The sequence below is a fragment of the Clinocottus analis genome, unplaced genomic scaffold (assembly GCF_023055335.1).
Source record: "Clinocottus analis isolate CAN_PGR_092001 unplaced genomic scaffold, fCliAna1.0.p SCAF_22, whole genome shotgun sequence".
NCBI classification, from domain to species: Eukaryota; Metazoa; Chordata; class Actinopteri; order Perciformes; family Cottidae; genus Clinocottus; species Clinocottus analis.
In genome coordinates, this window is record NW_027175954.1 from 7,191,194 (window position 1) to 7,205,392 (window position 14,199).

A 14,199-nucleotide genomic window follows, 5' to 3' on the forward strand; every position below is an offset into this window, starting at 1 on the left:
CAAAAATTACCAAATTAGGTAGAATGAATCCTCCGGGATCATAATATCTGTACAAAAACATTATGGCAATTCATCTGATAGTCAAAACCAAAGAGGTAGACCAACAGATTGCCGTTCCCAGAGGATTAAAATGTATTGTGCATGTCAAAATGACTGTGTGCAGAACATGGTACAATATTACAAAGATGGCAGAAACAGTGCTGACCTAAGACCAATTATCACCGTGAAGTAATGGGACATGACCTGTGACCCGAATCAATATGCCTTTTCTTGTAAGCTTTTAATATTCATCGATTTTTCCTTCTTCCCTGGATCTTTTCATCTGGGGGTCTCGCATGGAGATATCTAATGATGATGTCAGATCCTTTAAATTATTAAAAGGCGTCGCCGCTGTATTATAACACACATATTGATAGCTAGTGACAGTAAGAAAGACACGTGAAACCATGAGGATCAAGTTGAGGGATTTATTAGAGAAGGGTGAATATAAAGGTACTGTATGCAGGGATTTCTATTCTCTGAGCAAACCACAACTAGTCAAACCTCTCTGTCTATATTTATACGCTACACAACTTCCAATCAAGGTCATCATAGTTAGTGATGTAATAATTAAATAAATTGAATTTAAAAAGGCAATACAATAGACCATAAGTGTGCTTTGGAAAAAACACTATATGGATTATTATTATTATAGTCATCAGGAACAAGGAAACTACTTGGATGCCAACACTTTCAGGTATCTTAAACATAAATAATTCCTAGCACTACAGGTTACATTCAAATTGAAAAAGAAAATATCTAGAGGGATAATACCAACATTGACATATTCCCTTCAGAATAACTCCTTAGTCTCCATTCAGACAGTTTAAATGTGTATACAAGCAGCCAGTCAGTAGCAAGTTAAAGATATAGCTATATCAACTGCCACTTTATCATTTTTTAATTGCCACTATTCCTCCGATGATATGTTTCTTTTTTTAACTCCCGCATTTTCAAAAGTACTTGTGTTTGGCTCTCACATGTTAAGCTACATTAAGATCGATAAATAGTGTTGGGTGTGTGCTGGCTTCCTGTCGGCCATGAGGCCCACAGTTTTCCCAGGAGCTGTAGGGTGGCAATTTAATATGTACTGAAGTCCTCCTGAGGTGTCAACAAGCACACACAGGAAAAACAGAGGTGGGTTAACACAATGTAAAAAGGAACTTTTTCTTCAACTTGTCACCGTCATGTTTTGATGTTTTTCTTGGGTGAGCATTACTTTTTTTGTTGTTGCTTAGAACGAGTCCATGGCCTTGAATTCACTGAGGGCCTGGACAGGGGAGATGTGTTTCTTCTGGGAGCCTCGTCGCACACGCGTCTGGCACTCCTCGGGCTTCTCCCTCTTTACCAGAGGCTTCTTCTCAGGGGCCTTCATGCGCCAAGACACCACGGGCGAGTTGACGGCCGCTGTTCCGTACACCTTCTGGTACTTGGTGGAGGCTACGTATGATGCCTTTACAGTCAGCACCACTGCGTTCATTAGGTTCTTGGCTGCTTGGATCAGGGAAGTGGCACTATCCAGCTACAAGGGGCAAAGACAGTTGGAGGGAAGAAAAAGATAAACACTCCGGGTCGAGCCCCAAAAAGTCTGGAAAGTGAAAAAGTGACTTCAAAAACAGTTTCATGCACTCAACAAAAATATTAGGATATACATTAGCTACATCCGAAATGTAGGAGTTCTGTACGGAAATTGTCAATTAAGCCGGATAAAAACATGGCTCTCGCTATGTGAAATCTTATTTTAGCAGTTCTTAATTAGCAGAGGCAGGGGTCAGGTGTACCTCTGTCTCCGTCTGTTTTGTTTGGCTGACATTTAAGGGTCGGCGGCCAGTGGGCCTCCTCCTACCCCACACTGAGACAAGTCAACTGTTTAGATTTAATGAGTGTGGATTCCAGCTGGCCACCATGAAAAGGTTAAAATCTCAGCAGGGCTCGCATATCTCATGTGAGACAAATTATAATAGAGTCCTAAGAAATCAGGAAGTGTATCAAAACAAGACACGAGGAAGTCCAAAGTAAAGAAATAAGTCATGAAGTCAAAACCACTAGGAATGCACCAATGCCCCTTTTTTTTATCTCCTTATGGAAAATCCAAAACTTCAACTCCATCAGTGTGCTCTACTGCATGACTGTCGCTCTTTCTGGGGCTTTTCACTTTTTGTAAGAGTTTGTTTTGTACAGTTTTTCCTTCTCTAAATTGAGTGTTGAAGGAGAGAGGTTAATGTAAAAGCCCTCTCAGGCAAAGTTATGATTTGTTATTTTGTGCTATTGACATTAAATACTAAATAATATCCGATCATTTTGATAATGTCAGTATCTGAGCAGACAGTGATTAGATATATGAGACTGGGACACTACAACATAAAAAAAGAAACCTACAGATAAAATACATGCTTGCACACCATAAAGAATAAAGAACACAATTACTGATCACATTTATGATGACATGAGCCAATAACAGTTCACTAAATGATTATGTTGATGCATAATTGATTTTCTTTTATCAAAAGTCTAATTTAATAGGAAAAACATTTGACTAACTTTACCTTTATTTGAATAAAAAAAATATTTGTCAGCTTTAGGAATATATTAAATCCTTTTTAGATAATAAAGTATTGGCTTTGAAGATGGATTCTTCTTATATTTAACCAACAGTATACTGGAGAGTTGAGCGAAGATAATTCTAGTCAAACTATAATATATTGCTGTAAACTGAATCTGGTTAATTAAAACTGAGCGCTTGAAATGGAGGATGTGCCACAAATGTCAAAGACAAGCAACATGGGATAATTGACTGATGGTAGTTTGACTCGGGATAATATGATTCATGAAGCATGAAAAGCACAAATGGAAAAAGGGCCTGTAATGCATCTTTCTGGTATTTTAAGATGGTAATCGGTCTGAAATAATTGCATCACTCTTATTCTGCTTGACCCTTCATCTGGTCTTCCAAGCCTCATCATGATCATTAACTGAGAAGTGTGCCCCATTTGCCCACCCGCAGTGCAGAGCATAAAACATGTTTTAGGTCAAGTGATTCAGGAAATAAAAGCCTATAAAGAGCATCGATGATGGTGAAGCTGACCATGCACTGGTCTTATGGATCGACTTACCCCAGACACGATGAGCTCTCCACCCAGATTCTGAACCTCAGCTTTCACCTTGCTGCAGATGTTGAGCTGATGGCAGTACAGAGCAATTCTCTGCAGGTAGGCCAGCAGATCCTGTTTGCACGCTGAATCAGGGCACTGCACGGAAAGGAGGCACAAGAAAACATATTGTCAGAGCACAGGAAGATAATAACAGCCATAAACGAGCACTGTTCTTTACAGAGCAGCTGAACGTGGTGGTGCGACACACTTTTAAGGAGAGGCAGATATTTGGATTAAGTCTCATCACTCTTGACATTTACTATATTTTCTAACAGCCATTTTGTGCATGACACTAGTCAAATTCTATTATACAAATATAAAGCATATGATTATTATTAATGTACAAATTGTGTGATTGAGGCTACTGGGTGTTAAATTATTTGCCGAGTGATGGCAGTTTGGAGCACATCTTAACGTCCTTTGACACACATACGGGCCATAAAATGATTATAAAATGCACATAGCATTAAGGGATTAGGCTCCGTATTCCACTGGCAAGTCATTTCTGTCAAATGTGTTTGTTTTTTTATTCATTATTTAATCACAAAGGTCCCTTTGCAAAACAATATCTCTTCTGCCAGGGAGTTCTGGCTGTACCACACTGACACGGGCGATGTCTGGAATCGCCCCTTGTTTACTATTTCACTAAGCAATAGACAGTTCATAATTTACTCTGCAGTCGGCAGTAAAATCAGATCAGATTACGTCATCAGCATACATTTCACATTCAGAATTCACCTAAAGACACTTACACGATACGGCAGAGAGTAAGTGAAGGGATTTGGGATACAGACAAAGAGTATTCAAATGGACTATATAGGAAGCAATAAATTAAAAATGTAAATCAGAATTCATAATCCATCCAGGAAGAGTTGACAAGAAACATGTAATTGATTTGTGTTGAGCCACAAACTCTGTCAGGGAAACCTATGGTTTAGGAGTTACTGGCCAAAATAAAATGCAAACTAGCATGATGACGTTTCTCTTCCCTGTTTTGGTAAAATGATTCTTATTTTGAGCACCACGAACAAACTGGATTCTCACAGTGAATTTAAGAAGTCTGTCTTTAGTTTAGTTTAAAACTGGATCAGGTGTGATGCTGAAACATACACTATTTGACTAAGTGACAGAAAGAATATATAATTATATAATGACAGACAACAAAGCCATCAAAGCAGCAGATTTGTCACTGAGCCAAATAATTTGGAGGAATAAAGGTTTTTGGCCTTATTTCAGGCAAATTGGCAACAACTAAAGATGCTTACTACAGATCTGCCATCTGGGTTTAAATGCTGTATGCTTTTCCCAAATATGTTTGGGATGTGAATTTGCTCCCAAATTGGATTGTTTTAGGAATCAATGTCTCTGATGTTGCAGCCATTTTAAAGCAGAGAACCAAGAACACCCGTCCTCGCTAAAACAGTACGGTTCCAGCATTTTGTGTCGCTAATTACATTTCCCTTCACTAAGCCTGCAAAATGTTGTTTAACATTTTTTTTTTTTTTTTGCAACTCTCGTCTGTTGCAAGCTTGAGTTTCAAAGGCAGGTTGAGTTTCACTGCAGGGTGTCAAACTCATTTCAAATTCATTTCACATGAAACAAGTTTGTCACAGCATGTTGCCCAAGAAGAAAACAGATCAATCAGCCATGAGTGGACATAATACTTTAAGACGCATAAAGTCTTGCTTCTCCAGCAGCCACGCTTTCTATGCATCCCTCTTCTGTCTTCTTCTTTTTGCCAGCGTCTTGGCCCAGACCGGTTTGCTTTTTTGCCACTTCAACAGCAAATAGGACCAATCATACAGTGCAGCAAATGGACCAACAGGGAGTACGAGGACAGCCTCCTAAAGTCTCCTACTACCAACAGTTTGCCCCTATTATTCCATCTGGAATCCTTCCAGGAGTCAGCTATGGCCCAGTAAGCTCCCAGTGGGTTAACAACACTGCATCAGCTGCTTAAACACTGTGAGCATCATTTTGTAACAACACCTTTCTTCTAGCCATTAATATTAAATGTTCCTAACTAGGACATTCAGCAGCACTGTGCAGGGAAATACACATTTCCTTGTCTTGTGGGCTCGAGTAGAGGGGGATGGCAAGTTAAACACGGAGAAGTGATATCAGGATACCCCCTCCAGGACCGCGTTAATGGCTGGCCATCTTCTCTATTTTATGAGAAAAGGCCCCTCTTGCTAAGACAAATAGTATTGACTGGCCACAAGTGCAATTCACACAGTCTTTTCAAATGTAATGATATGTGTATTTCTTCAACCTACAAATACTATTGCAAAGGGTAATTCAAGACACAATTTACATTTACAGTTATGACCATTATCAGAGCGTGACTTTGAACAATACAGTAAATAAGAGCAAAACTGCCACCAGCATCCAGCCTCCTCTCAGTCAGTGCTCTTGAGTGCAGACTGGGGAAGAGAAAGTAGCTCATGGAGCAGCCAGTGAGGCAGAGGGAAGCGTCTCCCTTGGCATTATAACAGCACTGCCAGTCCTGGCTAGCATCACTGCTAACTGCACTTCACAATGCTGGCATAAACACACACAGACGCTGTTTCACCAAGCGAGTTTGATGCAGACATGACACAATTGTTCCGTATTGTGCAGATGACTAACAGTACATTTCTTCCACAGATTCCCATGTGATATAAATACAGCTTATGGCTCATAACTTTGCCACTTTGAAGCTCTCTCTCTCTCTCTCTCTCTCTCTCTCTCTCTCTCTCTCTCTCTCTCTCTCTCTCTCTCTCTCTCTCTCTCTCTCTCTCTCTCTCTCTCTCTCTCTCTTCCCCCCTCCCCCCCAGTCAGTGCATCTCTCAACATTGCAAATTTTATTTTTTCCGCATAATCGGAGCCAAGATTAATGAAACGTTGTCCTGCTGGATAATTTAGGAAGATGATGTGAACTCTGGTGCTGAGATGAGGGCAACTCACTATCTGAGTGTGGCAGTCTGTCAAAACACAAGTCACAAGTCACACTGATACTGCATTCATAATCAGGTTGAAATTGACCTTTGCATTGTAAAAAAATGAAAATGTATGTTATTTCAATGTCTGACTGTTTGCTGTTTCTGTTTAATTATGACACTTTTCTGTATGATACATATTTACGTTTCATTACAAATCTAATAGTATTTGTTTGAGGAGCAGAAGGATGATATGAAGACAAAATGACATTCAAATAGAGCATGTTACACACAGTTATACAAAATGCCTTCCAGCTGGCTGGACTAGTAAAGTCCCTCTGATGGTAAGCTGTCATCTTTCAGTGACTTCAAGAAAGCTGGACATCTTTCTATTTACTCATCCAGTCTCTGGCATCTCCATCAAAGACTGGGCACTACTTGTGTGTTCTTGTACATACGGAAACCACTCATTATGTTTAAGTGACACTAATTAATTTCTTTCCCTTTTTACTTCTGTTGTATTCCATAACATGGCATGTATGAAATAGAACTGAAAATGACACGTGGCCCACCAGCGACTAACATAATAACAAAGGTGACCGGATGTTCCTGTTTATGTAAATCTATCAAACATCGCCTTCTTTTTGATTTCATTTGAATCTGTAATCTGCTATATTAGCATTACATTAGAAGCTGTGACTGCAATCTGTCATGTTGCAACATACAAATAGGAACACAGGCAATGTGATGTGAGAGCATGGAAAATTGATTTGCTCTTGCTTAAGTTTGCATTGAAAGGCATGAGGCGGTGGAACACTGACATATCATGACACATATTAGATTAAAGCAGAGAAAATATTTTTCTGAAAAGCTCACAATTTTGAGATGCAAGATTTTCACTCTGCGACGTTGACTTTTAAAGACATTTCTGGCTCCTCTCCTGCCAGCTCCTGCTAACCGTAGTTTTTGTTTTTACAGAGAAGCTTTTTAATTACCCATCAGTCATACTTGGTTACACTGCTGTCAGTAAAGGCGACAGCAGTTTTGCTCTTGTTGTTCTGCATTCAATACGACAGTTCAGACGTTACAACTAAAGTAAAACCTGGAACCTGTCTGTATTTATTTTAGCATTTAAACGCAATGCCAAATCAAAAAGTATTGTCAAGAATGTCTTAAATGTCAAGGTAAGAAAGTTAACCAAGAAAGGGAAACTCAAATCAACGTTAGCTTGACATACATCTACTTCCCGTCAAAATCAACAATAAATTGATCCAACAAAGTATTGTGTTGCCACAGCCTCATGTAGTTTCTGTCATATTCATTAAATGAAATACTTTGTTGCTCTCCCGGAAGGTTTCTTTCCTTTTTTCCCCAGTTAAAGGTTTTTTTCTATTTTGGGGGGGAGTTTTTCCTGATGTGATATGAGGTCCTGGGACAGGGATGTCACTCCGTGGCAAATTTGTAATTTTGGGCTATTTAAAATAAACTGAATAGAATTGAATATAATTTATTGCACGCTCCATTTTTGTCCAGAAACTACTGAAAACACATCAGTGAGCCATAGTAGTTGCACTGGGTGACATATTTCTTCATCGCAATGAACATGACTGTAGTATATTTTGAGTCAATGCCTCATACAGAGTCCTGCTGCTGTAATAGACTAGATTAGGACTGGGTTAAGAACACTGAAGCCCTTTACAAGAAGAGCCGGGGTCGTCTCTATGTTCTGACATCACTTCAACATCACAAAGCTGAGGATGTTAAATGAGTCAGTGGTGGCCAGTTTGCTGTTAAGTTTTGGGGCGACAGCGTGTGTGTCAGACACTCTGAGTCAATAGACTGACCCTTGGACTTGTTTCACCCCATCATTTCTGAATACTCCTTTGTGTAGTAATGATTAAACTTCATACAAATCATATAATCATTCCATTGTGCAATACTCTGCATTTAATCAATCTTTATTAATATTATTTTCATAAATTGTATTTCTCATTCTCATTCCTTGTTATTTGCCTGTATTCTCTGCATAAATTGTGTTATATATATTATGTACATGATTTACATTCTACATCGAACTTTACTTCTATTTTTCATCTATTCATTTATGCTAATATGTAAGAGCAACTCTAGCGTACCAATTCCCACCCGGGGATCAATGAGGTGTTTCTGATTCTTATTCTGGTAACACTCAACAATCAAGCCTGTCTCAGAATAGATGTGCATAATGTTTGCACAGCTGTCCTCAGCTACCTAGCTGGTGTCTGTCGGACGCATACTTAAAGAATGAAGCAGAGTAAAAAAAACGGAGTGGGGGAAATAGAGTAGAAAAAAGGCATTGCTGGAGTGAAATGGGGTGAGTTGCCGCAAGGGGTTTATCTACGTCAAGTGCTGTGCTTAAATGACTATGAAAGAGCTCGTCGTCCTTCCAGCGTTCCACGCAGAATTGCCTTCTGCTTCACACTTGTTCATCAATGGGGTTGAGGTGGAGTCATGGCGACAAGGTTTGCTACTTAAGGGACCTGTCGGAAAGCAGTGGAGCGGCCTTTATTCTTACTGTCAAGCCAGAGCGCTCATGACAAACACAGGTTACCTACGACAATGTGTGAATGCAAAATACTTGTCTTCTTCATAAAGAAGACAGGCAATGAGATGTTCCATAAAAGCAAACTTATGCTGTTTTAACTTTTAATAACTCAGTCCATTCACTGAACGCCAAACAGAAGCCCCAAATACCTCACATGAAAACACTTTTATAATAATACATGTTGGAAATGAAAATGTCCTCAAGCCCATCTTTATTTCCTGAGCACAGTCCTGATGTATCTGGAAGTGTAACAGAAGGCTTTGAATATTCAGTAAACACTGGTCTAGGAACCATTTAAGTGAGAATTAAAAAATGCAAGCCACCTGCTCTATTCATTACAGCAACTGTTGATTCAGACACAGGCTCTGCCAGTGATTCGCCATGTGACAGATTTACTCCCACCTAAACCCTGTTAAACACTGATTATCACTTGGCAGCCACAAGCCAAGGATCTAATACATACGCACAAAAGTGCAAGTTCATGCTTACTTGTCATTTCTGCCCCAGATCCTTCTCAAAATAACATACACAAGCAGTGACGCACACTGAGACCGGGATCCTCAGACAAATATTCTCACACGTGGAAACATGCGCAAGTGTACATAAACAAGACTAATACAGATTAAAACTCTCACTTTTCATCTCTCAGTTGATGGTTATTACTGCATGACAGGCATAGTTATGTATTCACAGACTAAGAATTTATACTGTGGTGCAATATGCTCTGGAGAGCAGGGCAGTGTGACGTGTGGATACAGTGCCAGCTTTGACTAAAGATGCCTTCTGGTCAGTTGAAAGCTCAGCTGACTTTACGGCCGCTCAAACTGACGGCCACTCTGCGCTGCGCTAACAGTGGAAAGATTGCCCATATATTGTTATTAAGTCACATTTTGTCACAAGATAGCTCTGGATAAAGAGAAAATACAGAGTAGGAGGAAAAAACTATCTTCATCATGGTATTCTGTGTGTGTTTTGATCCAACCCAGAACCCAATTAAATTATGTCACCTATATGAATGTGAGAATAATACCTTTACAAGATTGTGATGAAGGCGTCACTGCAGCAAGGATTAATTCTTAAAAAGTATGCACCATATCTATTCAGCTCTGAAATCTAGCAGGAAACCGGATCTTTGTCCACATTCAGAAATGTTTAACTAAATGATTCATTCCAGATGGAAATTCAATATTTCAAAATGTTCTTCTGTTCAAGCGTCCATTATCAATATTTTTACAAGAATGAATCAAATGGAGCATTTCAGCGACTCACATTAATAGTTTTACAAATGTATTGTTTTCCTACAAAAACACGTGATGGCCCAGCATCAAACGTCAGACAGACAAAGAGAGTTTCTTCTTTCTCAGGAGTTAGTGGCCAAACAAAGCTGAAACGTAAGTGAATATTGGACCGTGCATTGCTCTGTATCAGCTGGATGTGTGAATAAGCCGCTGTTTGTAGACACATTTTCTCTATTAAATTTATATGGTGATGTTATAAGGAGCTTTTTGTTAATGATGTGTTTAAATCTTGTTGCACTAACACAAGGTAACAAAAAACCATTTCTAGACGTGAACTCCAACATTTCCTCAGCTAAGCAGCACAAGAAAGAGGCCCAGCGTGTAATACTGAAACCAAAAAGAATCATTCCAAAAGTTTGCTAGCTACCAGCAGTTGCAATTAGAATGACAACATGCTGCCTTAATAAATCAGTGAGTCCTGGCCTAAGTTTATTTTCACTGCTTATTAGAGACAGACAAAATGAAAAAGAACGTTATGCATTACCTGGAGTGCTGCATTCTGACACCTCCCACTTCATTTGTTGTATGCACACATACACAGCGTGCACACCACTTTCTTTTTACTCCTGTCTTCCCTCGGCACAGCACTGATTGATTAGATATTGAAAATGGTCTGTCAGCGTGTTTTAGAGAAGTACTCATCTGATAATGAATGCAACACCTCGGTCGGGAGCTAATTATATTACAGACAAAACTTGGTTCTGCTGTCTTGCTCTCTCAGTGTTGGCCCCATTGGGAGACAAATTCATGCAGTAACACAGCCCACTGCTCAGCTGGGCTTGTCAATGCCCACATTAAAGATTTCCAATGGCCATGCACACTTACTCCAAATCAAAATTTGCTCAGCCGCCAGCTACTATGACACAGGCAAAGACAGTCTCAGACTGATAGAAGGTGTAAAGATAAAAATGACAGCAGCAGACACAGTTGTCAATCTACCTGATCTGCAACCGCACGGGCCAATTTGTCCATCCTGGAACCTGCCTCTGCAATCTTCTTAGCTGCGTTGATCACATCTGAGGAGTTCTTCAGGGGGCCTTTGCCTCTGGGAAAATTCAAGGAGTGAAAAAGAAAGGCAGAGGTAATGTCGGTGGAGTTGTGGAAGTTTGCCCGCGCTTCCCTTTAAAGATAGCTCACCCCTGAGCTTGCATCTGCTGTGGCTGGCAGGAGGAATTTGAGACATTACAATAAACCAACAATACACAATTTCCCAGTTAATGGTTGAAGCAAGTACAGTATACAATACAGTCCCTTATGATGTACACCAGAGCTGTGTGGTTTGAATCTCAAATCAATAAAAAGGCTTTGTATTTAACAGAAAAAAACAAACAGGAGAATGTTCAAAGCAGTTACAGTAGGAAATACAACAGGAGAGGCAAATAATGGCCAACCACTGAGCCTTTGTTCTGTGTTTATTTCTTCTTGATTTGCCAGCATGGGGAATGTTGTTGTGGCTAGATAAGTGTGTTTGTGTGTGTAATGTCTTATTTTTATTCAATGCTAAGCTGAAATTCCTACTTAGTTTGTTCATGCCAATCTGAGTAACTGGGGTCAATGCCAAGACATAATGGTGCAGTCGCAGCACCACAGCCATAATCACTCATGACTAATGACTCCTGGCTCAGTTTCTCTTTTCTTTTTGGTTTGTTCCATGCCATTTAATGGTGGAGTGGTGCACCAATCTATACACAAGGCAGATAACTATCAGCCAGGCATTAGGGATTTCCCTGATATGTTGAGCCCAGATGGGGGAGATTGAGAGGAAAGCTGCTGGCTTTTGGTAAACATAAGCGACAAGATTGTAAATTCAAACAGATTATCTTATTACAGTATATCTTTTAATCACAGCATCACTATCACTATACAACCTTTGAGTAAAACAAAGGTTGTCTGGGTCACTTTGACTTTCACGAAACAGTCTGCAGCTCTAAGCATAGCAAAGGCAAGATTGTTTCTCAGGAATCACACTTACTGTCACTTTTTGTATTTGCTACTCCGATATGATGAAAAATGGGGTTACTCATAGTGACACTCACCCTCAGCTGTACATGACTTTTCAACTCATAGTTTTGATTTTATGGTGCAACAGTTCTGTTCTGGTTCACTCTCACCACACAATAACTTGTTTTCAGACACAGCAGGCAGCTGCTTGCAGTGAAACACCTCTGACACGCGCTGTACCTACCCAGCGCCAAACAGCAGAGAAACAAAGTCAGGAAATAGCTGACGAACATAATGGGGCATTTAGTAGTTACAGTAAAGGACATATATTTTGTTCTAAAGTTTAAATTTGGGCTCGATGTTTAAGCCAAAAACTGTGCTAATAAATTGGCAATATGAACAACAATGAATATGAATAAGGTTATCAGATTGTCAAAAATCTGTCATTGCAGGTTAAAATGTTCTGCTTTGTTCAATGACTTTTTTTTTACCTGGTGAAGTCCGTCATCTCCATCATGATCATACACATCTGCTTGGCCAGCACAATGATGTCATTGCCATTGTCATCCCACTTGGCCACTTCTGCATCCAGCTTGCACTTCTCCTGTCTGAAGCTCTCCACCTGCTCAGCAATCTTTGCCTTCTCCTCCTGGGGAAGCTGTGCCATGATAGCCTGCAGGCAACAGGGGAGCAAGGAAGAAACAAAAGCATTAGAGAAGGAGCAAGAGGCTGTTAGGGAGTAAATTTGAGCAGAATAAATTTGAGGGATTGCTCAGAATGAGGAACAAACCAGAGGAGAAGAATTGAGGTAAAGAAAAGAGATAAGGTTGGGAAAGAGCAAGTGATAGGGAAATGAGGAAAGGGGAGAATAAGAAGAGGGATTAGTTAAGGAGGAAGAGAATAAAAGAAAGAATATAAAGGGGAGAGCTGTAGCCCCATTTGTTCTATTTTTCCTGTCCGGTCTACTTTTTAATCCGCCCTACAAAACTTGAACAGTAAGTTTGGAGTGTGACTATCCCTGCCCTTCTGAAACACTTCAAAATAAATTCATAAACTTTACATTTAATGACTGGACCTTTTCAAACCCCTTGACATCTTATATCCATAAAGAGTAAATCCATTTTTTGACTTCATTTTTTCTTCAGTGGCCTTTGGGGGCAGGTCCGAAATGGCATAAATCTTGTGTCAAGGTCAGAGGCTTAGTGAGAACCCAGTATTATTTTTGAGCTAAATGTATAATTACCTTGCTTCTTATACTAAAGAATGAATAATACATTTGTTAAACATTATGTCAGGGAGGTGAGATGGAAGGAAGAGTAACCTGGTTTCTATTAGGTCGATTCTATTGACTCGAGAGGGAGAGAGAAAACGAGTATAGTAAAAAAAAAAAGGTCAAGTCACCATTGTTTTTTAACCTCATCCAGTATTGACTGTCCTCCAATAATTGCTATTCTCTTAATGAAATAATCTCCATTGTCCTCCTTTACCCTGTTCTTTATTTCCTCTCTCACAGCAAAGCTGGTGTGTGGGGGTGTGGGGTGAGCTCAGCGAGAAAGTGCGTCACTTTGCTCACGTCCCCTGCTAGATGTGTTGGGAGGAAATTGAAAACAAAAAATATAGATGACTTGTCCTTTTGAAATTCTTTGAAAATAAAATAAGCTGAAGCAGGAGAGGGCCCGCAATGAAAAAGAGGGAAAAAAGAAATTACAGACAGAAATTGAGAAGCATGGAAGCACAACTTTCTCATCAGAGGCCAACAGATGTGTCCGTGAGCTTCGGCCTACTGATCACTGAGTAAGCGGAGTGGTGCAAAGCTTTGATGGCGGTTAGCTTGAATAAAACCCGAACGGCATAAACAAACAAGCAAAACTGCCCCCCTCAAGCCCAGTGTACATAGATTTCCTCTGCTGCTGGTGCCAAGACACACAAACAACAGTGAGGCAGCGAATCACATTATACCGCATGTGGGGAGAAAACACTGCTTACATTTAAAACAAATACAAAGTTAATATGTATTTAGACTGCACAATGAGGAATAATCTATTTAAAACAAACCGCTAATTCGAGGAGAGCAAACTTGTCTTCACTTTGCAGGTGTCGCTATGAATTATGGGTCGCACACAGTAGGCAGTGGCCTTAGGGCCCCTACACCGCCGCATATCTAATCTATAACAAAACAACTACTGTATGTCTGCCCACGCACATGTCAAATATACCGCCATAAGTTAATTTACTATTCATAGAGATCCCTAAATTAACTACGCAGT

General features: G+C 39.9%; 1 protein-coding gene across 3 annotated transcripts in view; it reads right to left on the reverse strand.

Moving 5' to 3' along the window:
- Positions 1-453: 453 nt before the first annotated feature.
- The window catches only part of ctnna2 (catenin (cadherin-associated protein), alpha 2), a 281,855-nt gene continuing 268,109 nt past the window's right edge, over positions 454-14,199 (reverse strand). For 2 of the 3 annotated variants that reach the window (XM_068588776.1, XM_068588778.1), the window contains 4 exons: positions 12,424-12,605; positions 10,931-11,036; positions 3,153-3,287; positions 454-1,561 (listed from right to left, as the gene is read on the reverse strand). In XM_068588776.1, the coding sequence (XP_068444877.1) occupies positions 1,274-1,561; positions 3,153-3,287; positions 10,931-11,036; positions 12,424-12,605 (711 nt within the window). In that variant the 3' untranslated portion in view covers positions 454-1,273. Of the gene's footprint in view, positions 1,562-3,152; positions 3,288-10,930; positions 11,037-11,868; positions 12,173-12,423; positions 12,606-14,199 lie in introns of those variants that run through there. The other variant, XM_068588777.1, reaches the window with a different exon arrangement.